Here is a 27,835-nt window from a genome sequence, read left to right as displayed (position 1 = left end):
GGGTTAAGATAAAGCTTTAATGCTGGAGGTCTACATCCTGCTCTCTCAGCCAGAAGCGAGGAAGTAGCTACTGGCCAAATAAGAACATCTTCCAACCCCTGCAAAATATAACATGGGTTTCATCATGATGTCACCACCAAAATCCAAAACTACAAGGAGTCGAGTCTAATTTAATTTGATGCTCTGTTTTCCGAGTTACAGCAGAGATACCGCTTAATAGGAAGCAAGTAGTTTCTGCTGGGAGCGCAGCACAGCCCTGGGCCTGTGGGTGGGTTTCTGCTGGTTACTGGACGCCCGGGCTCGGCCAGGCTGCGGTGGCCTCTAGTGGCTGCTCTTCCCGTGTCCCAAACTCATCATCATCGCACAAGTCGCCCAAACTCATCGCCGCCCGAGTCGTCTTGCGAGACGGCGGCTGCTCCCCTTCTCACCAGCATCTGCTGGATCATTCCGAAAGCCGCAGCAGGGCGAGATGATGGTCTGGGGAGGCGCAGCAGGGGAAAGATAGGGCAGGGCTTGTTACAATCGGCTTAGATACCATTTACGCATCAGTATCTGCCTGTCCTCACCAGCTATGGCGGAGTTCGTCACCCGACAAGGACACCCACTGGTAAGTGAGCTCTGTTCTTAAAATTGGATGTTTTCCATCGGTACTCTAACACATTTTAAGCTACAGCTTAACCTACACTGTCTAACAAGGAAGCCAAAAACCAGATCCGTATTCATGGCAGACTGATCTGCACTTACCATTTTCTTTCAATTAACTTGAGGATTTACACATTATGAATGCAACTTTTAAGAACGATTAAGTACTTCATTAGTTCTTCAAAAGCAACCATCTGCTTATCTTGAGGTGATCACAGAGATCCTGCATTCAGGGATCTGTAGCCAAGCCCCCACCACCCATGGGAAGGTAACATTGCCGGCCAAAGTTTGCTGGAAGCAGTCTACCTTTCCCTAACCAGGGTAAGAGCCCTCACTCCGTTCCCTACCACCTTGCCTCGATCACCAGCGCATCGGTGTAGAGGTTCACTTTCAGACTGGATGAAATTCTACTAAAGCTGAAGTCTACGAATGCTTTAATAGCTGCTTAGCTGGAGAGAGTGGACACACTTGAATTTGAATTGTCATCTCCCAGGCCACACCAGACACTGTGCAGTGCAATTTTTGTTATTCTCCAAGTTCATGGTTAAGCTTGAAAGCATCACCCAAAGGATAGGCAAGCATTACAGCACACAACCCCCACCTTCCCCAGAGGGAGGACCAATGGTTTCTCAAGCTGACAGAAGATGAGAAACTCAGAATTCCTGGTAACTTTATCCAAGCTCCAGCCCGAGTTACAAGGCATCGCTCTTCAGCCTAAGATGATGTCCTGGCTCTCTGTTTGCCGGTTCAAGCGAGTATCCCCAGACTGAACATTGTATTCGTCTTTGCCCAGGATCTCCCTGCTCCTGATGCTGCTCGACTGTAAGCAAGGCCAGATGCAATTTACATGCCTCCGTTTTTGTAACAGACTATTCAAGCATAGTTTTAATTTGATACTCTTTATTATGATATCCAGGAAAACAGTAACAAGGTGATTGCTTATTACAGCTTCCACAGGCTGGGGCTCCAGGCCTAATTGTCCTGGGTACACACACGCACACACACTCGCATACAAGAGACAACCCTTGCCACAAAGAACTTACAATCTAAATAAACAAAGATAATGATTAACTGAGAAACAAAGAGGAGGAATCGCCTGCGTGAGAACACACCAGACAGTCTTGGCTTGCCTTCTAGCCTCGAGTTCAAGAGCTGAAATTCCCATCCCGCTACAGAATTCATATCACCATGGGCTGAACTTTTTATCTGTTAATTACAATGCAAAATACATTCTTCAACATTTATAACTGACATGAGGACACACAAAGCTTAAGTTCTAGACCATAACTTGTCAAGTGGTATATAGCAAAACTACAGTCCAGAGAGCTCTTAAGTGCCCGCTTTCCCAAATGCGAAAGGCAGTAATAGTGCACTGCAACATGGAGAACACAACCATTCAGGAACACCAATTTCTGCTACACCAGTCAAGACTTACTAACATATTTTTTCACTTCAGAATATCAAATTGCCTAACACTCTTGTGTTTGGAATGAAGAGGTGACAACTGTGTTGTGCTGCGTGACAGTGCCTGACCTTTAACCACAATAAATAAGGAGAAAGCATAAATACTGAAGTGCTTTCAAATTATAAAGCTACACTTTAGCTGCTCTGATTCTGCAAAAAGTTTCAAACACAAAAAGAAGAAAAAGGAGTTGTCATTTCTGGCACTCGCATCACAGATTTGCCATCCTTGAGCTGGATAAAAGTGAAGTATTTGTGGAAACCTAAAATAAAAGTGACAGGACACACAGAAAGAGATCAAGTGTATTGGATTCAAAACTAGGTAGCATGTTTTATTTTTTTTTAAACCTGAAATAAAAGCTGTTGCCTTTTGTCAACATCAAAAGAACTTCTAGGAGGCAGGAGCCTGCTGCAGCTGCAGCCCAGTGCTCCTCACCCAGCACTCCCAGCAGGGGAAGCAGCGACAGCTGGAGATGCTAACAGCAGTTCCACCTCACTCGAAGGCACTTGCTGTCTGGACGGGTGCTATACCCAAACGCCACACTGCAATGCAAGTTGTATCGTCATGTATTCATCCTGCAGAGTTTCAGTTCCCACTAAGCGGGTCTGATGACACCCGGCAGGCATACTGATGCGCTTATTTCGCGCATGTCTGATCCAAAAACACTCCAGCACTGCTTCTATTTCAGTCCTGAAGAGAGTGCCAAATTCCTTCACGTATACAGAACTAGGCTGTACATCAGATCCTGAAGCAAGTAGTTCAGGGAGCAATGAGAAGAGGGGATACCCACCAGACACCCACCACAACAACCTGCAGTACAGAGTAAAAAAACCCCAAAAATAAAAAACCACCCACAAGCATGGGCTAATCCAGTCCTCTGAAGAGAATTCACAACTAGCAATGTGAGAAATTCAAATACGATGAACAGATAACTGACATCAGTCCTTTCAAGAGTCTTATTCTTTTTAAAGGATCTCCTAAGCTTTCCCCAAGCCTTAATTCTGTAGGACACACTTATACCCTGCACAAGCAGTAACTGAAGGGTTTGCACACGAAGACACCTGTTACTACAGTCTCCGGGCACCAAACCACAGCCCCCTGCAATGCAGCATCTCTTCGGCCTGCGAACGTTACGACTGTCTCTACTTCATGTTAGAGTCCCTTCAAGACCAACGTTTTCCACTGAGAACAACTAGGACCGCAACGACCAACACTGCGCAGGGAGCCTACCAAAGCTGCCAGTCTCCATCTTCTACAACACGGGCCCAAAGGGCTGAGTCACAGATGGAACCAAACCCAAGCATGACCGAGGAATCAGCTGGTGAACTTCTAGCAAACAGGAAAACGAAATGAAAGAAACAAAGCAACCCCCCCCCCCTCCACGTACCTAGACAGGCACGGAGTGCAATTCTTGCAGAGCTCTCTGGAAGACCCACTTCAACACATAAAGGGTTCACATGGAAAGAAAAAAAAATCCCACAACAAAAGCTGCAGTTTCCTGGCTGTTAAGAAAGTAATCTTGTTTTTTTGACCCAAGAGCAACTACATTTTCAGAATTCCTATTTCTACACCACTAGTATCACCTTGCACTGCTTGGAAACCTCAAAACTATGACAGATAGAAGTTATGTCAGTACAGTCATGCATATGGAGTATTTCCCCTTCCCCCCACAACATCTGCCAAAAATCCATTAGCACTTCAATAGTTTGGCATGCAGGAACTACCAGAGAGACCAGCCCCCTTCTGGCATTGATGACTGGAAGCCCTTCAATGAAATCTCCCAACTCATACTGCAATCTTCTGTAATTTTCAACCAAACGTGCAGCTGAAAGAGGTAGCTGCCTTAGAGCTTGATTCACCTTTCCCCTGCATCTTTTCTTCTGGCTTATACATAAATACTTGAGTACCTCCAGGGTTACTACCAGGCAACTAATCCAGCAGAAAAGCCACTAAGCGAACAAGCCAGCTGCAGCAGCCCCTGACCTAGCTCACCATGCACCCAGAAAGGCTTCTGCTGGACAAGGCAAGGGACAGAACCCCAATTCTGGCAGCAACCTACGTTACTTTCAGCTTCGCATGACCGTGAAAGCGCTCCCTTCTCTTGAAATTTTGCCCCTGACAAAAATCACCTCAGGTGTAGCTAGTCAGAAATCTGCACAGAGCAAAGGGACTGCAGATGTGTATTAACCCTCTTTAGACAAGTCCGATGACTTGTACTGAGGTACCACAGCGCTTATTACATTTCTGGATAACGTAACTCCATAAGCACAACTAAAATGATCAAAGAGAAACATATTTAGGAAAATTATCAAATGCTTACCAGTAACTGACTTTCCACATGCATCATCCCAACCCACTTCATTTACTTTCGGCATATTCTAAATTCAGCAGAAATAGCCCACACATTTTCTCTGCACAGCAAACCCCTTGATCATTCTTAAGTTTGGGCATGGGATCACCTGAGAAGCCCTTATTTCCAAAGAGCCACGTTCATGAATAATTCACACAGGAGAAATCAATCTTTGCAACTAGTCAAGAGGAGAAAGCATCCAGATAAAAGCAGAAACTCTGAAAATTAATTTCAGCTGCTCTGCATTCCTTGTTTGTGCTTTGAAGCTACATATAATTACTTAGAAGTAAAATACTGGGTTTGACAGTAGATTCTAGCACATAAACCAAACATACATTGTTGGGGGGGTGTGTGTGTGCTTGAAATCATCTGTTGTAAGTCTTGAAAAATTCTGACAAGATGGGGCAGGGAGGAGAGGGTTTAAGAAAAAACCAAACACAACAAGCCCCACCCACAGTCTGTATGAATTACTCAGTTCAAATCCATCTACAGGGCAATTTGTGGGACCCGGTAATTGACCAGGATAAATTACTACAGACTAAGCAAAAATTATTTTATTAGGCACAGGAATATAATGAGCTCTTCAGTCATTTCCATTTCTAATTTTCCTGATTTCATAATTAAGAAGGTATGATTAGACAACTAATCCTCCATCTTACTGAATCCCAGATTACAAAGAGCCAAAATGCAGTAACATTTGAAAGTCAGTTTTAAGCGACTCAAAAGAAGTTATCCAGGCAAACAACATTCTTATGCCAAAACAAGTAATATTATACTGGAAACAGAAGTCTCAAAATCTTCTAAATTCATGGGGGTTTCTGCCCCACATTAGAAAAATTAAAAATTATTGCTTTTTGCCTCATCCAAAATCATAAATGGGTATTTTTAGCTATGACACAAGACAAAAGAATCTGGCTTTCAATAGTCTACCCAGATTCTAGAACAACTGAAATTATTCCCCATTACTTGCCAGAAAGCAACAACTCCTATAAGGCAGGATGACAATTAAGCCATTGTGGAAACAAAAGTGTTTTTTTCAAAGTCCACAGGCCAAGAACATCCATAAGGCCAAAAGGAGACAAAAAGCAACATCAGGATTAACAGGCAAGAACACACTTTCTCTTGAAGTTTTTGGAAGTCAAACCAAAGTTTACATTCCAAGACTACTGTGACAAAGAATGAGGTTTACAAGGAAACAGTTTGCCTTAGGGAAACAACTAGTACAACCCTCAGACTTCAGTAAGTCTAAAGGATCTCAAGCAGAACCTTAAACACTCCCTTCATAATATGTTCCTCCACCCTGCACAATTTTGAGAGCCCCACAACAACCAGGTATCACAAGCAAAATGATTTAAAGTACCAGACTAGAAACTTCAAAAGATTGCCCGTTTTGGCTTCAGGTACAACTTGAGAGCAAGGCACACAGAATCCATGAAGGTCTTTTTAGACACAACAGACATGAAACGTGATTTTGTGCAGCGAGTATTTAATGCATACAATTCCCTCAAAATTTCCGAGTTCCAACTTTCCAGTTTCATGGTCAGATCAGACAGATTCACAGTCTCCCCACTTGAGTTTTATTTCTTCAAATCAAGATATGGTATAGCTACGGCCACTGAAGCATATTACCGGGCATGCTGCCCCAGAGTACTTAAGTTAAGCAACTCCAAGTCTGTCAGGTCCACTTCAGGAGCTGTGAAGCAAGCAGTTGGGAACTGTGACTGAAATTAGCTGAAACATATAATAAATTATACTGCAATAACTCTAAATAGCACTAAACAACTGAAGGATGAATAGTTACTTGTAGTCAAGATTTTGTACTAGAAACATTTATTCTGTACAGTAAGCAACCGAACTGCAGAAGATACAGAATGCAGATTTATTATTTTGTTGGGTATAAACTCAACTGTAGTAACAGTCTTTAATTAAAACTATTTTATTTATCAGCTTGATTGCTCATAATTACTCCTCTCAATCAATAAGCAGTCCAATACTTCGGTTAACTTGAAAGACTAATTTAGCAACTTCTTCTTACGACTGAATTAAACCTCTAACTCATTCTCTCAAGTGAAATAGATTGAATTATACCCATTACAAAAGGGTACAGAGGAAACATTAACTGCATATTAAACTGGAAAATTAACTGGACAAAGCTTCACATTTAATACAATTATGAGAGATGGATAACAGAAAAAAAAAATCTTAAGATTTTTCCAGTTGTAGCAAAGGGCACAATAAATCAATTTTAACAAGTTGTGGTCTTAAAATATTTTTTCATTAAAATATATACAGGAGAAATCAAACTATTTCCTAACAGAGGTGAAACAAAGCAAAGCAGTTAGAATGAAGGAATGTTTCTCATAACTTGATCCATTTATCTAACAAATTCCCTCTTCACGGAGCATTAGATGCCTCCTAAAACAATCACAACACCACACTGTAAGACCCTCCACCCTCTAAAATCAGACAGACAAGTTCTTAAAGAAGATCCAACGCACACTAATTCTCCAAGATACGTACACTTTAAAAGCACAGACAGGCGTTAACAGTGCTACTCAAATCAACTCTTTCTATGACCACACACACTCCCTTCTAATTTTCAAGTGCTAAAGCTACATCTCAAAAAGGTTTTTTGCTCCTTGTAAGAGATTTCTAACCAACAAACAATAAGACTCTGCAACATTTCCAATTAGTTCAGTTCAGTTTTGTTTTAATGATATAGGGTAACTCTTAGAGCAGATGTCGTGTAGCTAATAACTACAAAATAAAGAGGTTTACTGGTGTGGTCTTGGAGTCCCAATTTGAACTGTAAATTTGAATCAAGGTAATTAACTGAAGAGCCAGAGTATCTGAAAATGCATAATAAGGTTTTACTTCAATTTTGCATTACTTCCTGAAGACCTTGGAAAAAGTGAAGTTGATAGAACAGTATATATCACCAAGATTACAAAAACTGGAAGGAAATAATACATGGCAACAGTGATCCTCATTAAGTGAAATTATTTCATCACAATAAATGTTTAAAAAACTGTCAATGTTATTTAAAAAGTGTTGTATCCCCACCCCCCAAGTATTTGAAGACAGATAAACCTTTTTCTCTAGTCAAAATGGCTTTTAAAAAAAGTTTCTCAAAACAACAGCAATAATCAAAAAACATGAATTGTATTTTCTTTAATCCATAACATCTCTAGTGCTGAAGGGCCATCCATGTAAAAAGCTGATTCTTTGGGGACATTAGTCAATTAACTTAATAAAACCCAGTTTTACGAGGATTTATCCTTCCTGCTACGAGGCGAGTCTGCTCCATTTGAGGTTACTGTTCCATTTATTCCGTTTTCTAGAAAAAAGAAGAAAACATTTTTCAAATACAATGAGATGCTTCATATTTTATTACATTTTTGTAGGTCCTACACAAAGAGTCTTTTAACCTCTTTTCTGATGTATCTGCTTTGTCAAACCTCATTGTTATCATTCATAATGCAACAATATAATGAAGTTTTTACAAAGCGCAAAATTTAAAGTTTACTAAAGTCTGGTTTCCTGACATGGACAGACACTGAAATGCGTGTATTATATACGTCTAGACTGAAGAAGGAGACCAGCTATAATATTTTAGAAGATATTCTCTTAAGAAGTAAAATACTCAACCTGCAGATGAGACTGTGCTGTGAAATACTGCAGACACACAGTACACACATAACTCTCTGCTATAGGTCTTCCTTGTTTATACCACCTATTTCATATTTTAACTCTTGCTAAACCTACACTCCTTCACTTACCTTTACAAGCTTTTCGTATCTATAGGAAATTTTTATATACACATACACACACAATTTTTTAAGTATATACTTTCACACACAGAATTAATTTATGTTCTGATGAAGATATTAACATAGAGAAAATGGACAGAAGTAAAACACCAGTTAGATTTCAGAATTCAAGCACAAGACCAGGCATCTACCTAAGAATACAAAGCAAGAACTTGTCACCACCTGCAACTCTCTACTTCTCGACCAACGTTAAGCTCTCAAGAGTTCTAATCTGTACAAGCACCACAGTGACTATTTGATAGTGAAAGTTTGCCCTAGAACAATGAGCCACAATCTATGGATTTAGAATGCACACAATCTACAGTAACACGGAGCAACATGATACCACTGTGAATTTGAAGTATCCCCTTTGTTCAATGTCACCACAACCCAAGGAAGCAGAGATGTTGCCCGACAGGAAGCATATTTACAAAACAGACTGAAGAGCAGAGCACATAACAGGCTATAACGCTTGCTGCTTAACATCTCTGCTCTGACTTAAGAGCATCATTCTGACTTCAAGCAACCGTTGCGGTTTTTTGTACAAAACAACTGCTTAAATTAATGTTTTCCATCTGCAGATGTGTTCCAGATCACCACAGAGCATAGCAAATCCACAAAAACAATTGCTGATCTCTCCCTCTCTCCCACTACACCCACAAGCTCCCATTTATGCAAACAAGCAACTAAGAGAAAATAATAAAATCTGAAACACACATGAGAATGAGACAACACACAAGCCCAAATAGTCACACAGGACCAGTTCAAAGTCCATCCAACCTATTTGGCAGTAAACAACACAACCATTTTAAGCCTACGTAAGGTGGGCTTTGGATACTTTTCAAAAAATTTGTGTTATTCTTAAATCAAGAAGCATACAATCAATGAGCTAGATCCAAGCCAGCTAACTGAAATCATATTTCCTTAAAGTTAAGTCAAAACAAGTGTAAGTAAAACAAAGAACAAGAATCCACACGTGCCTGGGTACCCCACCTACATCACCAGTAGAACTTTTTCATTGTCATTTCTTGCGTTTGGCATAGAGTAAAAGTAACACGTTTTGTTGTACCCCGGCTCCCAAAAATCCATCCAACCACAAAAAAAAAAAAAAAAAAAAAAAAAAAAAAAAAGGAAGGAAAGAATCCCCCAAAGTCACTGTTTCAAAATGTTTAATTGCATACATTACTCCTTCAAAAACACCGTCTTGCTGCATCCTACGCAAGTGTTCCAAGCATATAACATTACAGGAGTCTTCAAAACAGAAGAATCTGAAACAACACTAACCTTCTGGATTTCAAAGTTCTTTCCTTTTCATTAAAAAATCAGCTGTAAAATTCACCAGTCTTTAAGATAAGCATAGCTCAATTATTTTGTGAATATAACCACAACTCCGATTAACTGCCTTTTTCACTATTTGTTTACCACTTGTAAGTCTCCATTGAAGATGGGTGAAAACCAGAAAATTCACCAAATTATATAGAATAGTTTAAGAGATTTTGAAAAGCTACTACATTTTGGACTCGCTGATTAAAATGCTGCCTAAGTTCATGCTTTACAAATATTTGCCATTAATTCCACAAAAAAACCAAGACACAATGAACATGAAGGTCTGATTAAGTGGGACATCTACATAGGAAACTACCTTCACTCAACTAAAAAAGTCCAACTGGATTTTCTGACAAAAACAAAAAACCTCAACAACACACAAAAGCCAAGTTGTGTTAATTACAGATCATCAAAGGGGAATATAGAAATACTCTAAACCCACAGAATTTTAATAAAAAAGAATCTTGGGGGTGGGGGAAAATCACTGAATTGATCTCTGACCACTGATCTCCATTCTCAGTGCAAAGGGTCTTCACACACATTTCGTTCAGTATATTAAAAAGTGGAACAGGTTGGCAATACATGCTTGGTAGCAAAGGATCATGCTGAAACAAGCTTTTGAAATGACTCAAGCAGTTTCAAGGAAGTGCAGAAGTTATTCAAGTAAACAGAAGTTTAACTGTTGGTACAACAGAAACACTGTAGTGTGGGAATATTTTTTTTTAATGGAGCACATAATTTTCCTTAGAAGAAAGGGCATTCAGTTTTATCTTTCATGCCCCTTCCATAAAAAAGAGTGTGACATAATCAAGAAGTCAAACCTGGAGTCATTAGTTCATTTCCAAATGCTTCTACATGGGTTTAGAGTAGTAAGTAGTTACTATCTCCCCTTGAAAGATGTATCAAAATTCTGTTTTTAGTAAAAACAGTTCAATATAAGCTTATTTACTGGATCATCGAACCACCTCCTTGCCCTAAAACCTTGGAGTTTAGTGATAATGAAAAACACGTTTGAAAGCAATTGTGAAAAAAATTTAGAAGTAATTGATTATGATAACAATCTAAAAATAATTCTGTTCCCTTTTTTGTAAGGGAACAAAATATAAGCATGACACATTTTGCTCAAGTAATAAAATTAGATATAATAAAAATCTCATGCTGCACTAACTAAAGAAACGGTAATTCCTTCATTCAGTCAATTAGAAGAGAAAAACCAAACAACTAATACATAGCTAATTGTTTTCATAAAAAAACAAAACCCCAAAGCCCACAACAATATTCACCAACACTGTTTCTGTAACTGAGTCATCTCACCTGCAAGTGAAACAAAACGTTAAAAAACACATAAAGCTGAAAATTTTTTAAAAAAAGCTCTCTATTACCTAAAGTTGTTTTTGAGAAGTCAAGGCAACAGGAAAACTGAAAATACAAACCTCGTTCTTTTCTGGAGGTCTTTCCTTTAGCTGTTACAAACTTCTTTTTCACTGACTGAGGCTGAGAAGAAGAATGCTCTCTCCACCTCCGAAGCTGGAAATTAATGAACTTCCACATCATAAATGCTTGAGTCATGCAGATGGAGGCCAGCACACTGATTCTAGAAACAAAACACAGGTAAAGGTTTATCGGTAACTTTATCTCATTATTCCAATAGAAAAAGAAAAGTAGAAGGCTACCTCAGAGAACATTTTGTATGTCATAAACTGCCTTTTTACTCAGGTTCCTCACACACATTAGAGTGATTCCTTCTAGACAACACGAATTTATAGGAGTTCAAGGGTTGGTGGGGGGTGTTTTGTGACCTCCCCCCCACAACATCCATTTTCTAAGCCATGCAAGAGTTAGCTCACATAGGCTGACTGGGCTTGGCACAGCTGAAGAGGACTAGATTCACAAGTGAGAGTGAAGTGTTTGCCTCTCCATAAAAACTGGGAAGCACTGAATTTCTTTCCTGCTTTCTCCTGTCTCGATATTACTCTTAAGGTACCAGGTAATAACAGCTGAAAATGGTTTAAGAGAGTCTTGCAGTTCTGAGTATCAATTCTGCAGGGTAATGCTGACATTGCAAATGTTTTACTAACTTCTTTTTCTGAATTTAATTCATAAAAAGATGGTTGGCAGAACGTTCTGCATCACACAGCAGCAACAGAAGCCATAATAAAGGCAGAGCAAGAGGTAGGAATCTTCAACCAGGACCAAAGATGCTCTGGACATAATGCCTTGACCTCTACGCATAAACTCCCTGCAACTATATCTAGAATTCAATTCACTAATTCTAAAACATTTGAAAGTAATCTCTGTAATTGGATATTCCTTTTAATTCTGTTTCTTCCGACAAAAAAAGCAAGTAACCAGTTACAGATTTCTCAGCTGTAGACTGTAAATTCTTCAGTTCATTTCACTGTACCTTATAACTTTGTTACAGAAAGTATTCCTGTTGATCCCATCAGTTGCATGAAAACACCTAACCATTCGGAATTACTAGCATTAACACCTTACTGCTTATATTGTGTATTTAATACCGGTTTAGAGCTCATGCTTAATTTGTTCCAAGGTTTACTGTACCTAACAGCCAGGATGTTAAAGTTTCCAGTACTGAAATTCAGCTGCTGATCTTCTGCTCTTGCCAGTCCAAAGCCAAAAGTGAGGACCGAGAGAATCAAGGTGAGAAGCCTTCCCAAAACAAAAAGAACTGCCCACAGTGAAAATCTACAAAGAAAAACACCGCAAACACTAAATGACTTTTCCGTTCACAACACAAGTATTAACAATGCAAATATTTACTCTACCACTAGAAATCATTTTAAATTGAAGAACTTGCCTAAATTCATCGTTTTGCACCTATCCTAAACTAGTCTTGAATTTTTAGCACTCACAGAAGACAAAAAGCAAGAAAAGCTCTGCCTCAGAATCTTTCTTTACAAATCAAAAGTATGTTCTGAAAAGTCATTTCAACTCAACAGAAAGTGCTTTCCATTACTATTGGAACATAAGCATGTTATTAGTTGCTACAGAACTGGGTATATTAGCAACCTACGCTGTTCCTTTCTTCGCAAATTTTTTTTTTTTTATTATTATACATAGTGTAAAATTTTATTTCATTTTATACCACTACTAACATTTACTTTAATAGGGAAGTAAGGTAAGAAAATAGTTATTTTAGAGATATAAATACTAAAACTAGCCTGGAAAACCGCTGCCTCTAAGCAAACACTGTTCAAACTTTCTTGTAATTTTGATTTCTGGTCAGTTAAATGCACAAGGCTTTGAGTCAGAAATGACATGATTTTAAAAGATAAAGTCTACTTACCCTTTCTGGTACCTTTCATCACTGAAGTAGAAAAGACGGGATATGTGGAAAAGAAATTCAACGAAGTAATGCAATACCAAAAGAACAAGTCCAAGATGGGTCAGACTATCAAAACAAACAAAAAAAAACATTCAGACATCTTGTTAGAAAGACAGAGAATGAAAGCAGCAAAAGTTTAGTTTACTTACTTCAGGAGATAGGCTCCAGCAATATGAAAGAGATAAAGTCCAATATAGACAATCTGGCGAAAGATATCTTCCTGTTAGGAAGAAAAAAGTAATCATGCATTATACACGATGTTATACATTATTGTACAATGTTACATATTGTTACAAACTATTCCCTAGTCTGGCAAATTCTTCTTTGTTTATCAACTACCTTAACATGGTCTGTTCTGGCACCGAATTACTCAACCCAGATCATCTAATTCCACACATAACTCACTGCTTACTTATCAACAATATTTGGTATCTTAGACAGGTGCTATTCTAAGAAAGCACATGAAACATCAAAAAGATGCCTTTTAAAAGGGCCCGTTTCTATCTGATATGACTACTGTGAATTTGTACTAGCTATTACAACACTTATTTGTTATGTATTACTGTATCATCAGATAACTTCCTACAGTTCTGCGTGTTTGCTGCCCATCAGATTGCTACAGAAATTAACAGTCTATGAACCAAAATGAAAAGGTCTCCAAGTGTTGCCATCTATATTAAAAATTCAAGATCATCCAAGATTCTGGCACACTGTTGCTGGCAAATAGAGAATATAGTGTTATTAATCAGTCACGGTGCGCCACATGGCCACACTTCGAGTCACAGGTTTCAGCCAGTCCCATTCAACTGAACGCTTACATAGAAAGGAAATAATAAACAGGAAGGGACATGAATTAAAGTATAGATGTACAGCACATGGAAAGCAGAAGGTGCCATCTGTGAACAGGGAATCACTGAAGTATGTTAGATCACAGTAAAAATCTGTCTTGAAGTGGTATGCAGAGCATATTCAGTTGTGCTTACGAAACTCCTACTTTTTGTAAAGATTCCCTAAACTTCCAGCAAGGGGCTTCAGCTTTGTCTTGTATATATGTAATTAAAAAAGGGCCTAAAAATTTAATCGTGCAAGATCTATGCTATGTTATGCAATACTCCACCTCAAAGCCAACAAAGGCACAAAATCAAACACCTGTGACAACAGCAAACACCACACATACTCAAAGAAAAAAAAAACAACAGGTGGAGAAAGACCTACGCTAAATGATCTGAAAGAAAACAAAAGTCTGAGTGCTTTCAGACAAATCAGCGAATAGTACAAATGCTCAAGTTTCTCCAAGTGCTACCACGACAAGCCTTCTGCACTTATCTCCAGAACCAAGGTAACATTTAAACAGCCCATGCTGTCTGCTTAGACAAATTGTCAGAGGCTGAAGGCCTGCTGGAATAACATAGGTGGAGCTATACACTACTATAGCGAAAGCTAAGAACCTCCTTCTTATCTATGTCAGCAGTACAGACAACCAGATCTGAGTAACAGAAGCCAGTTCCTTCAAGAGGAGGAATAAGGCAGAGAAGCCAAGATGGCAGAGGTTAAACTGTGGTGAAAGAAATATCAACTATGAACTTGCCAAAACAAATGAACTGTCACTCTTAAAACTTTGTGCAACAGACAGAGGCCAAAATTCTAAGCACTGACCCAGTAAAACACTACTATTCAATATACGGCACTTCTGCCACTGGTGACAGCTTTTTTGAAGTTACATTAAAAAAATCTCCACACTTGGATGTGAAGTCAAATTCGAGAAGAACCACTAGCACAATATGGGAACATCAGCTGCAGTGTATCTGCAGAACATCAATGTTTATACTGCGTTGGATCAGCATGAAAACAAAGCATCTCATTACAAGTTTCCCAAGCCTCTTCCAGGCTCTTGAACAAAAGACCTCCGGTTACGTAACACGTTTTGTTTCCTTGAATAAAGCAGAAATCTGGCAGCAGAGACACAGTCTAGTCACAGAGCAACAACAGCATCACAGAATGGTTTGGGTTAGAAAGGACCTTTAAAGCTCATCTAACCCAGCCCCCCCTGCCATGGGGAGGGACATTTTTCACTAGGTCAGGCTGCTTAGAGCCCTGTCCAACCTGACCTTGAACACTCCAAATGATGGGGCATCCACAACTTCTCTGGACAACCTGTTCCAGTGTCTCACAACCCTCATCGTAAAGAATTTCTTCCTATCTAATCTAAATCTACCCTCTTTCACATTAAAATCACTGCTCCTTGTCCTGTCTCTACAGGCTCTGATAAAAAGTCCCTCTCCAGCTTTCTGGTCGGCTCCCTTCCAAGTACTGGAACGCTGCAATCAGGTCTCCCCACAGCCTTCTTTTCTCCAGGCTGAACAACTCCAACTCTCTCAGCCTGTCCTCACAGCAGAGATGTTCCAGCCTTCTGACCATTTTTGCTGCCCTCCTCCGGATCCGCTCTGAGAGCGCCCACTGAGGGCTCCAGAGCTGGATGCAGGACTCCAGGTGGGGTCTCACCAGAGCAGAGTAGAGGGGCAGGATCACCTCCCTCGACCTGCTGGCCACACTGCTTTTGATGCAGCCCAAGATATGGCTGGCCTTCTGGGCTGCGAGTGCACATTGCTGGCTTGTGTGCTATGCTTCACCCACCAGTAACGCCCAAGTCCTTCTCGGCAGGGCTGCTCTCAAGCCCTTCATCCCCCAGCCTGTACTGATGTTGGGGATTCCTGTGACCAAGGTGCAGGACTTTGCGCTGGGCCTTGTTGAACTTCATTCACAAGGTTCACACAGGCCCAACCCTCAAGCCCTGTCCAGATCTCTCTGAATGGCATCCCTTCCCTCAAGCAAATGAATTGTACCACTGAGCTTGGTGACATCTGCAAACCTGTTGAGACTGCACTCAATCTCGCCATCTACGTCACTAATGAAGATGTTAAATAACACTGGCCCCAGTACAGATCCTTGAAGAACATCCCTCGTTACTGGTTTGCACTTGGATGTTGAGCCACTGACCGTTAACTCTTTGGAAGCAGCCATCCAGCCAGTTCCTTATCCATCTAACAGTTCACCCATCAAATCCATCTCTCTCCAATTTAGAGGTAAAAATGCTGGGGGGAATATATCAAAAGCCTTAACAGAAATTCAGGTAGGTGACATCAGCAGCCCTTCCCTCATCCACTGATGCTGCCACTCCACCATAAAAGGACACTAAATTAGTCAAGCATGACTTGCCCTTGGTGAAGTGACGCTGAAGAGTTTAAAACAGAAAAGTTTAAAAAGGAAACTCTATATGCAAAATGAGTCAGAGCAAAAACATGCAAAGAGACTACTTAAATTGGTCCAGAAAGGCAAAAAACGTGCTATTAAAAAGTACAGTAAACACAGTGTTTAGAGAACCTCAACGGAAAAAAATCCTAGGGGGAAAATGATGCTGTTAAAATTTTAGCGTTGAAAAATCTCATTACACATCTAATCAAAACTTCTGCTGAGGACAGTGGTATTTAAATCAAATCCCAGAGTTTAATATTCCTTGGATTTATTAAGTTATCCACTGCTTATATTCTACACCTATCTCCCAATTCATGAGGCAATTCTAGGTTTCGCTAAGACTATCCACACTACTAATTACAAGAAACAAAAAAAGTTTGAAAAAAAAATCTCACGTTCATCTGCTCAAGGGAAAATTCTTTTAGTAGATGAGAATCACTAGTAATTTCTACTTATATAACAAATATAGAGCAATTTTACTACAATTAGAAATACAGGATTTAACTGAAAAGAAAAAACCTACCTTCTCCCATGGACATCTGAGCACCCAGAACTCCATCACGAAAAATGAGTAACACAAACAAGAACTGAGTAGGGAATCTAGGGTAACACATTACTCTTTAAAGAGATTAACTATTCCACTGTTCAAGTTGATTTGTCTGGAGTTCTTTTGATTTACATTTTGAACTTACTTTTTTAGTTTTCTGGAAGTACAACTCTGGAAAAGTATGAAACCAGTATGCCAACTGTAAGATGTAGAAAAACTTCATTTGAAACCTGTACAATACGGCAAGAATTGAAGAATATTACTTCTTATTCATGAAATTAAAACATCTCAGAAAATTTCTAGTGAACTTATTTAATCACTGTCTCTAAAGAAAGAAAAATATAGATCCTTCCTGCCAGCCAACTCAGAAGATTTTAAAAAAATAATCATTAAGATAAATCTTGCAAAAACTCTCTTCTTCAAGAAACAGCCCACAGAAAGATAACTATGTATGCTACAAATTGACAGCGAAATCAAGTTCCTCCATAAATACGTGCAAAAATAATTTAGCGACTAATGTAGTTTTACAGACTACTCATTCTACACAGATCGTATGTGACACACCCTAAGTTTAAAACACTCCCTCCTCCCCCCAGCAGTCCTCTAAGGAAGAGGCCTTACGGAATCAGAGTGTGCGGATAGTCCCTCCACAGAGAGGTTGGATCTGATATATAGTTCTCCTAAAAAAAACCAAAACAACCCAGTAAACCCTCAAAGATGCTACTTCCTAGTTAGAAAGAATGAATAAACATATATACATGTATGTATTTATGTGTATGCACATGTGTACACACAAACGTGCACATCTACACACACAAGTAAAAGCTGCAGATCAAAAGATTTCCTTTTACAAAAAACCCCCAAAAGACAGCTGTAATGGCTTAGAAAAATAAAAAACAACCAAACAAACCAAGCATTCATTCAAGCTAGAGTGTCCTTATGAGATAAGAGGTTATTTCATCATCACTGCAGTCTTCCTTTGTAAACTGCTGACAAGCTTCGAGCTTAACTAAGAGAAGGAAGCTTTTTCAGGAGTCACTATGTTAAGGGAAAAATACAGTCATACTCTTCCCCTTCTTTGAAACTAAGCTCATACACATACAGCCACCAACAAAAAGCATGTCACCTGAAAGCACACACTACAGCAATCTGCCCATACACCCACATTCCCTAGGCTGCAAAAAATGCTGTGTATGATGCTTTTTCAACATTTATTTCACACTAGTAAGCCAACACAGAAGAACTACAGAGAATTAAGTACCATAATAAAGTTTTACCTTATTGAGCTGACAGCAAATCAAGTTAACTCAGACTGAGCAACAATAACACTATTAGACCTTCTACTCAGTTACGACTACAACCTACACCGAATCCCTAAATGTGTCCCCACTTTAATATTAAATCCAGCTAAAACCAGAAAAATAAGACAAAAACATATTTATCACCATAAGTGAAGTTTTTTGAAACCTCATAGCACAAACAGAAGAAAAAGCATACTTACAGAGACAAGAATACTTGTTCCCCAAATGCAGGAGAAAAGGTAGAATGCACTAAGTTGCCCAGACTCATTGAACTTGCTATGCTTTGTTTTTGAAAAGTGCATTTTCCTGTTAATTTTCTGAAACGAAAGTCCACTGTTATTTATATGCTGTAGTACTTAACATTTACCCGTTAACCGCATTAGAACATCTAAAAGTTTCAATGCATGTTTTAGCGGTTGCAAGCTTTAATGCAAGAGTTTACTTTTAAGTCTTAAAGTAATTAAAACCTGACAATTACCTTGATGAAAGGAATTAATATTTTGTACTTACATCCAGTACGTACTCCTGAATTATAGCATGTATGATTATTGCTACAAGCATGTAAAAGAAAATCGTAGCCAAGTCTTTGATGCCATAGTGATAGAGAGAGATTGTTTCTGCAGATTGTTCTTCTAAAACACAAACAGAATTAACTGTTAGGTACCAATACAGTTTAAGGGCTAATAAGTTCATTTCTCAAAGTGAAACCTTTCAGACAGCAGTAGTTTGTCGTCAGCTGAACAAACAGAAGCCACATTACTATCACCAGCAAGGTCATGAGGCCATTCACAGTCATCTTCTCCAGCACATCACAAACTAAATTTGATTCTGGAAAGACGTACTATCAAAATGAAAACTTCAGTGCACTTAGGAAGCTTATCCAAATGCATTGAAAGGGGACTATAAAAATATGTTAAACTATCACCCCGCTTTGACTAGTAAAGAATGTCACTTGCAAAACCAGAGGAAGACTTAATGTGAACTTAGATGGTGTTTTAGCACTAGTGATGAATCCAGCAGAACAGAAACACTGTCCCTAACCTAAGTACTTAAAATGGAGTTTTACTGAAAATGAAGTGCAGTCCTTGAAAACTGCCTTTTATCTATTCAAACCAACAAGTTCACTTCCCTTCAGACTAGAAAGTATTTCATGCTAATAACGTCTGAATACACTGTCTCATAACTAACCTTCTGCAAGATACCTACCTGTGGCAGGAATGGTAACATTATACTGAAGTGTAACAAAAATGACAGCTGCTTTTGCTGTAATCTGAAAGAGAAAAACCAAAAGTGCCATAAATTATCACTGAAATAAACTACATTAAACTGAAAACATTTGCTCATGGTTTTAGCACCCTTTCCCAGCATGCTTGTCCCCTCCCATAAAATTGATCAACTCACATCATCACACCAGTCCACCTGACTTTCCAGAGGCAGAACACATTGTGGGGTCTCTACAGGCTTGTTTACAGAATACCCAATCTCCTGAACGAAATATCCTCGAAAATGCTACTTATCGATTGTCTATTCTACAATATTAAAACAAAAAAAACATGCTGCAATTCTTTCTCCAGCCCATCCCGTATTATCATGTTAACAGAATGTACAATATCATGTAATCCTGAGACCACGATGCATACAGCAATGACTGAGAACAAACTTCATTTAAAACTGCTTTTTAATTTGACAAAACTTGAAGGTCAGGATCATATTAATAAATCTGTGAGTGATTTGAAAGAAGTGGACAGAAAAGGAGAAAACGCATAAAGAATGGGGAACCGTTTCAGGCCAGCTGCATACCAACTCAATACGATTAGCGTTCTTTTGACCCTGGGGATCCTTTGGCAAGAAATGCAAAACAAAAGAAATGAAATTTAGCAGTAGTGGTTGTGCTCCTTTATGACAGACAGTAAGAAAAAGCAGAATGAAAAAAAGAGGGGGGTGGGAGTTTGTTTCAAAGGCTTTTTTTTGGGGGGTGGGGGGTGGTGGTGGTGATACTATAAACCACTCAATAAACAAGCAGCAGCACAAGATCTTATTTATCAATATTCATAAATCAATTTTAAACTGTAACGCATACTTCTTGAATCCCAATATGAATCAATATGTCTTAACAGAGAGGGAAAAATAACCATGCTTTACAACATTTATTATCTGACCCGTTTCCCACTGCTGTAAAAACCTAGCATCCTTGTTGCATTTATAGGACCAACAGAAAAAAAAAAGCCACAAAAAACAGACTTCTTTATGAATCTTTGATGGATACTTTGGGTATCTGAAGATAATGATTAGGTTGCTACCAGCACTTATTATCATTCACAAGAAATAAGATTTATTTCTTTACAAAACTAGCACTTTCTCTACACAAGTACTAGATTTTCTAGGAATCCCTGAATACACAGTGGGCTGTACATGTAACTTCAGGGAATCCAACTAGTTTGCCTGAATTAGTGAAGCTGCCCAGGGTTCCCTATTCATCAACAGAGCCTTCAGAGGACAATTAAAAACGTCAGGCAATTCCAAACCGCCCTTTGAAGGCTGTGTCAGCTACTCACAAAGCCGTAACTCAGTTGCACAAATCAGGCAGCATAAACACCTTACCAGACCAACATTAACCACAGCGGGTGATTTCCAAGAGCTATATCAAAGCATTTAAAAAATGGCAGCAATCTCCTCAGCCGTACCACATCTGTACCAGCAAAGGCATACAGCCCTTCTACGCTGGGGCAGAAATCACCCTGGATTTAAAAAAAACTTGAAACAAAGACACATCCAATTCCTTCAAAAACTCCAACCCTACCAGTAACACTGTAAATACAGTAAGCCAGAAGCAGACATAAAAGGTTATGGTTTAAGTCCATCTCTTTCACCTCAGCCCCCAGAAAATCACCATATAGGTGACTTTTGATAGTAAACCCAAACACAGCAGCTTTCCTGGTCTGCCCTGTTTTTTCTTTCCCTATATATACAATGGAGCAGGCTGCTCAGAGAAGCTGTGGCTGCCCCCTCCCTGGCAGTGTTCAAGGCCAGGTTGGATGGGGCTCTGAGCAACCTCGTCCGATGGAAGGTGTCCCTGCTCATGGTAGGGGGGTTGGAACTAGATGATCTGTGACATCCCTCCCAATCCAAACCATTCTATGATTACACACACATATATATATATTCTTTTTTTTTCCTAGCTCCACTGGCCCCTAGTGCTGAGAAGTATCCACAGCTGGATAAAATTATTCTGAAAACCATCTGTGTAAGAAAAGGGCCCAGAACCCCGAACAAAACGGCTAAAACGTCGACAGGCCGACAAACGCCGGCCCCTCGCTCTGACGGGACGCCGCCGCCACCGCTTCGGCAGCCACGCAGGCAAGTGAACTTCTCAGCCGCCTCGGACGGTCACCGAGACGGGCCAAAAAAAGGCGCGTTTCGGCTCCGCGGCCCAGCGGAAGGCCTCGCTGCCCCCACCAGAGCCCCCTGACTTCTCCCGTCATTTCGGAAGAGCTTCAACCGCCGCATCCGACAGCGGGGCCCAGCCACGGCGGGAGGGGGGTGCTCGGGGGTGAGTCGGGCGCCAGCCGAGCCGCCCGGAGGGCCGGCCCCGCCGCGGGGTAACGGCTCCTCCAACCGCCCTCAGCCCCGTGAGGCGGCGCACGGCCCCGGTACGCGCACGTCACCGCTCCCCCGCCGCGCGGCCTGCCGGGAGCCGCAGTGCCGGCGGGGCCGCGCACACAAAGAGCGGGGCATCGGCCGCGGCGGCCGGGCCGGGCCGGGCCTCCCGCCCCCCCCCCGTTCCTCCTCCCCCTCCCCGCGGTGCGAGCGCGGCCGCACACTCCTCCCCCGGCCGCCGCGCTCCGACTGCCACGTAACCCCGCCGCCGGCAGGAACTCCCCGTCGCCGCGGGAGGAAGCGCGCCGCCCCGCTCCCCGTACCCTCACGGCGGCGGGGATGGAGGGGGGGGGGGGGGGACGGCCTCCCCTCACAGGCGGCGAGCGGAGACGGGTCCCGGCGGCAGCCGCGGGCCGATGCGGGGAAGAGGGCGCTCCCCGGGGGGCCGGGCGCGGGGAAGCGAGGATGAGCCGCGGGGAGGGCGCCGGCGCTGGCTCCTCCGGCCGTGCGGCGGGGCGGGGGGGTCGGGGTGGGGGGAGAAGCGGGACGGAGCCCCCGGTGCCGCCTCACCTCGAACATGAGCCCCAGCAGGAAGATCATGGCCATGCAGGACACGATGTCCGCGTGGTTCTGCACGACGAACTCGTGGCTCAGCACCGGCGGGTTCTTGTTGCTCTTCTTGCGGATCGCCATGGCGGGCAGGGAGCCGGGCGCCGCCGCCGCCGCCTCCTCCTCCTCCCCGCTGCCAGCACCGCTCCCCTCGCTGCGGCCAGGAAGAGGCGGGGGCGGCCGCGCAGCCGGGCAATGGCAGCCGCCGCGCCCGCCCCGCCCCGGCCGCCAGGAGCAGCCCCGCCGCCCGCAGCGCCCCTGCCGGCCGGAGGGCGCCTCCCGCCCGCCGCGCAGCAGCGGGTGGCTACTGGCTGGCGGTAGCCCGGAGACCGCGGCCGGCACCGGCTCAGCTCCCCGCTCCCGGTGAGGCAGCGGCAACAGAAAATGGCCGTGGGCCCCGCCGAGGTCGCTGCGGTGTGGGCCAGACTCGGCCGCCCCCGGCAACGCCCCCCCCCCCGCCATCCCGGTTCGCCGTCCGTTTGTCGCCAGCTCCCCGCGCGGCTCCGGCTGAGCTGCGCTGCCGCCAGCCGAAGCGGGGCACCCGGTTCGTCACGGTGGTGCGAACCGCGGGGTACGGGCGTCCCCGGGCTCCTGCCCACCCCGCGCCGTCATGGCACCGCAACGGTGTGACTGCACCCGTTACCCGGAACGGGGAACCCCGCGGCGGGAAAGCGGGAGGGGAGAGGAGCCGGCCGGGCAGCGCGGGAGGAAGGGCCGTGGAAACGGGGGCTGGCTGGGCACGGGAACCCAGCCCGAGCACAGGAGGCCTTGAGCGGGCTCAAACCGGTGAGCGAGGAGGGCCGAGGGACCAACACCGAGGCAGGAAACTGCCAGGCCCAGCCGTCCCTCGAACCCCCTGAAACCCGTGCTGCGTTCATTTAAGAAAGCTTCTGGCTGAGTGATACTCCCCGATGGACACACGGAGGAGAAACAGCTCGAAAAGTACTGTGTCCATCTGGAGTACTGCGTCCAGTTCTGGGCTCCCCACTTCAAGAGAGATGAGGAGCTGCTGGAGAGAGTCCAGTGGAGGGCTACAAGGATGATGAGGGGACTGGAGCATCTCTCCTACGAGGAGAGGCTGAGGGAGCTGGGCTTGTTCAGCCTGAAGAAGAGAAGGCTGCGAGGGGACCTTATAAATGCTTACAAATATCTGAAGGGTGGATGTCAGGAGGATGGGGCCAAGCTCTTTTCAGTGGTGCCCAGCGACAGGACAAGGGGCAACGGGCACAAATTGAAGCACAGGAAGTTCCTTCTGAACATGAGGAAGAACTTCTTCCCTCTGAAGGTGACGGAGCACTGGAACAGGCTGCCCAGGGAGGTTGTGGAGTCTCCTTCTCTGGAGATATTCAAGACCTGCCTGGACAAGGTCCTGTGCAGCCTGCTGTAGGTGACCCTGCTTCGGCAGGGGGGTTGGACTAGATGACCCACAGAGATCCCTTCCAACCCCGAACATTCTGTGATTCTGTGAAGTAGAATCCTTTTTGCAGTGTAGTCTTCCATCTATTTCCCGCCTCAGCCTTGAAAGAAATCAGGTCACCTCATCTCCACAGAACATAACAAACAGGACCTAACCGGGACCAGACATCCTTTCCTCAAGCTGTCATCAGCAAGTGCCTTGCGTGTCCGGCTGCGAGTCCTCTCATACGGGTGCAGAGCTCCTCGGCTGCAACTTGGTTTTGGTTGGACTTGATGATCTTAGAGGTCTTTTCCAACCTTAATGATTCTGTGATTGGTTTTGTTTCTGTCCTGACGATAGTGTGAATGGCTACACCGGAATGGAAAACAAGGCACCCTGCTGCCTCATACGAACAGTTCCCACACCTTCCTTCCACTGGAGTTCCCTCTTCTGCCGCGTGCTCCTTCTGGCCCTTTCGGCAAAGCGCGATGATCTGAAACACGGGACGCTGTCAGCCCTCAGTCCGCTCCTTGCCAATGGGCCGCTGGTCTGTGTTTCCAGGTTTCTTTCCAGATGCCTGGAAATACTGGCTTCAAAATGATCGCGTCGCTTAGGAGGGAAGTTCCTGACAGTCTGAAACAGGGGAAGCTTCTGGCATCTTCTCACAGAAGCCACCCCTGTGCCCTCCCCCGCTGCCCAAACCTTGCCCCGCAAACCCAATACATGGTTCCAGGTGGTGAGACTGGGGAGGACTCAGTGGAAAACGAAGGAGGCGATGCATGCTGAAGAGGCTCCACCACATAATAAACTACCAGCAAATGAGAAGCAGTATGCCCTGTCCACGGATGGGGCCTGTCGCGTTGCGGGGAAGCAGCGGAGGTGGAAGGCTGCTGCATGGAGCCCTACATGCCGAGTTGCTGAAGCCGCTGAAGGAGAAGGTGAATCGAGCCAGTTTACAGAGGTGAAAGCCATCCAGCTGGCTTTAGACATTGCTGATTGAGAAAGGTGGCCAGTGCTCTATCTTTACACCGACTCCTGGATAGTGGCAAATGCCCTGTGGGGGTGGCTACAACAATGGAAGAAGAGCAACTGGCAGCGCAGAGGCAAACCCATCTGGGCTGCCCCACTGTGGCAAGATATTGCTGCCTGGCTAGCTCAGGCAGTAGAACACGAGACTCTTCATCTCAGGGTCATGGGTTCCACGTTAGGGGTCTTCCACTCCTCGCATCTGTGAATCACGTATTTAAGAATTATCATTGAAATCCACATTCATCACAACATCTTCACAAACTTCAGACACATTAACCAAAAAAAAAAGAATTCCCCACACCAAAATCAAAATAACATCATCACAACACCAAGCAGAAGTGGACAATTTACACACAATCCATCCCTTGTCCCTTCACCACAATTACAACAAAATAATTCTTCACAATTATTCCACTCTCTTCACATTGTCATCACTCCCCCTCCTCAGCTGGACAGGGGAGAAGAGATATGATGAAAGGCTCCAGTGTCGAGACAAGGACAGGGAGAGATCACTCACCAATTACCGTCAGGGACAAAACAGACTGAACTTGGGGAGAAAAGGGAGCTTAATTCATCACCAATCAAATCAGAGTAGGAGAGTGAGAAATAAAACCAGATCTTCAAACATCTTCCCCCCACCCCTCCCTTCTTCCCAGGCTCAACTTCACTCCCGTTTCTCTCCCTCCTCCCCCCGAGTGGTGCAGGGGGACAGGGAATGGGGGTTACGGTCAGTTCATCACACGTTGTCTCTGCCGCTCTTTCCTCCTCAGGGGGAGGACTCCTCACACTCTGCCCCTGCTCCAGCGTGGGGTCCTTCACACAGGAGACAGTTCTCCATGAACTTCTCCAATGTGAGTCCTTCCCACAGGCTGCAGCTCTCATGAACTGCCCCAGCGTGGGTCCCTTCCCACAGGGTGCAGTCCTTCAGGAACAGGCTGCTCCAGCGTGGGTCCCCCACAGGGTCACAAGTGCTGCCAGCAAACTTGCGCCAGCATGGGCTCCTCTCTCCACGGGTCCGCAGGTCCTGGCAGGAGCCTGCTCCAGCGTGGGCTCCCCATGGGGTCACAGCCTCCTTCAGGCATCCACCTGCTTCGGCATGGGGTCCCTTCCACGGGCTGCAGGTGGATCTTTGCTCCACCGTGGACCTCCATGGGCTGCAGGGGGACAACCTGCCTCACCATGGTCTTCATCACGAGCTGCAAGGGAAGACTCTCTGCTCCGGCATCTCGAGCGCCTCCTGCCCCCTCCTTCTTCACTGACCTTGGTGTCTGCAGAGTTGTTTTCTCTTACATCATCTCACTCCTCTCTCTCAGCTGCTGTCTCACCACAGTTTTTTTCTTCCCCTTCTTAACTATGTTATCACAGAGGCGCTACCACCATCGCTGATGGGCTTGACCTTGGCCAGTGGTGGGTCCATCTTAGAGCCAGCTGGCACTAGCTTTATCAGACATGGGGGAAGCTTCTCGCAGCTCTCACAGAAGCCACCCCTGTAGCCCCGCCCCCCCGCTACCAAAACCTTGCCACGCAAACCCACAACAATGACTGCACCCGCAGTGACAGCACGAACCGAACAGTGCTCTTCCTGCTTGGGAACCTCTCCCGAATTTACTCGTCATCAACCACGTTTAAAGATATACCCACGAACGACATATTAAACGAAATACAAAAAAGCGAGTTAGCAAGAAACAGAATAGCAAACCCTCAAAAGGTTATAACCACCATCGAACTTCTAGGTCTCAAACCTGATAAATGATGCTGCCTCTCAGGGCAGGATCTTAAAATCAGCTTGCAGGAAGGCTGGAAACACAACTTGTGCTTCTTCCAGCTGTTCAGAGTTAATGCGTCGAATGCCATTTGCCCTTCTAGCTTGATGAGACAGAACCTGCCCCTTCTCCTGTTTTTATTCTTAACTTTTAATGCATTCTGCACAGATGAATGTGTTCAATATAAGGCATGTAAACAGGCTAATCCCCGTTTTTATACATACATGGCACATAGCTTACATTACCACTCTATTTTTAAATAAACAAGCACTCCTGACTTCTAATCTTAGAATCAACAAGGAGTCTTCAGACTTCTACAACATATCATAGCTGAGGTGAGTTGTCTATACATGTCAGCGACAGTGCCATCTCTGCTTTTAATATTCCCGAGACACCATCCATGCTCAATAATGACAAGTGTGGTTAAACTGCAATTTCCCATTTCTGAGAATGTCAGGCGTTTGCTGCAGCACAGCATGGAACACGGAACTCTCTGATTTGCATCCTCTCACTTTCTTCGCTGCCTGCAAATTCCAGCAACACTTTAACTGACTTCTAAAGCAATTTGCGTGTATTTAAAAATGAAGCATCTTACACCAGAGGAAAATGGTTCAGTGACATTTTGCCTGCCAGTAGATCTCTTCTTTGGCTCAGCAAGGTAATGAGACATCACCTCTTCATACCAGCTTCCTGCTGTCCGCTCTAGCCTGCTGGCATAGGTTCTCAGACCTCAGGACAGAAGATTGTGCCACTGCACTGATCCTTCTGTTTTCCCGAAGCAAAACTACATCATCCAGAGCTTGTGAATTAAGTTTTAGAAAAGAAAACAGTGAAAATTTCCTTTTCATTCCTAATAATGGAAAAGGTAACTATAAATTCATGAAATAGCTACAGGAAAACAATAATTATTAATGGCAAGAACTCCATGTGAAAGCTTCTGAGTAATTATGAAGAGAGAAACAATCCAAAAGGAATTGAAAGAAATAAGGTTTGTGGGAGGAGGGGAAAAAAAAAGTGGCTGAAATGCAAAAAATGCAAATGAACAGAAAATATAAAAGGAAATAAAACTAGGAGACCTGAAGATGACCCCAAAATGGCACTGGGCAGAAAGTTAAGGGAGTCACGATGTGGCCAAAAATCAGACCAATGAAATTTGCAAAAAGCATCACTTCGTAGAGCAGAAAGTTGTTATTTCCCCTTTTCAGGGGTCTGGTTACTACTTCAGAATACAGTTTCAGTTTTGGATTGCTGTTCCTGGGAGTTTTCTTGCACTGGATTTGGCTCAGTTGATCAGAACAAATGCCATCAACTTCATAAAATAATGATAGTTATTAAGACATGCCTTAAATACCCAAACATATGCATGTGTCACAAATGAAGGATTGAACGGGGAAAGGTTTTCAAGG

At 43.3% G+C, this 27,835-nt stretch overlaps 1 protein-coding gene across 1 annotated transcript; it reads right to left on the bottom strand.

Annotated features, from left to right (window-relative positions):
* Positions 1 to 5,920: 5,920 nt before the first annotated feature.
* TRAM1 (translocation associated membrane protein 1) lies at positions 5,921 to 22,437 on the bottom strand. Its single transcript, XM_075416017.1, has 11 exons — positions 22,203 to 22,437; positions 19,242 to 19,305; positions 18,546 to 18,667; positions 18,236 to 18,352; positions 17,356 to 17,414; positions 16,880 to 16,964; positions 13,085 to 13,155; positions 12,897 to 13,001; positions 12,152 to 12,295; positions 11,023 to 11,183; positions 5,921 to 7,791 (listed from the first exon to the last, which is right to left on the bottom strand). The coding sequence occupies exons 1-11, from the start codon at positions 22,323 to 22,325 to the stop codon at positions 7,718 to 7,720; spliced, it is 1,125 nt and encodes a 374-aa protein (XP_075272132.1). The 5' UTR covers positions 22,326 to 22,437; the 3' UTR covers positions 5,921 to 7,717.
* Positions 22,438 to 27,835: the final 5,398 nt, after the last annotated feature.

The sequence above is a fragment of the Opisthocomus hoazin genome, chromosome 3, assembly GCF_030867145.1.
Source record: "Opisthocomus hoazin isolate bOpiHoa1 chromosome 3, bOpiHoa1.hap1, whole genome shotgun sequence".
NCBI classification, from domain to species: Eukaryota; Metazoa; Chordata; class Aves; order Opisthocomiformes; family Opisthocomidae; genus Opisthocomus; species Opisthocomus hoazin.
This window is presented reverse-complemented; position numbering and strand designations above follow the sequence as displayed.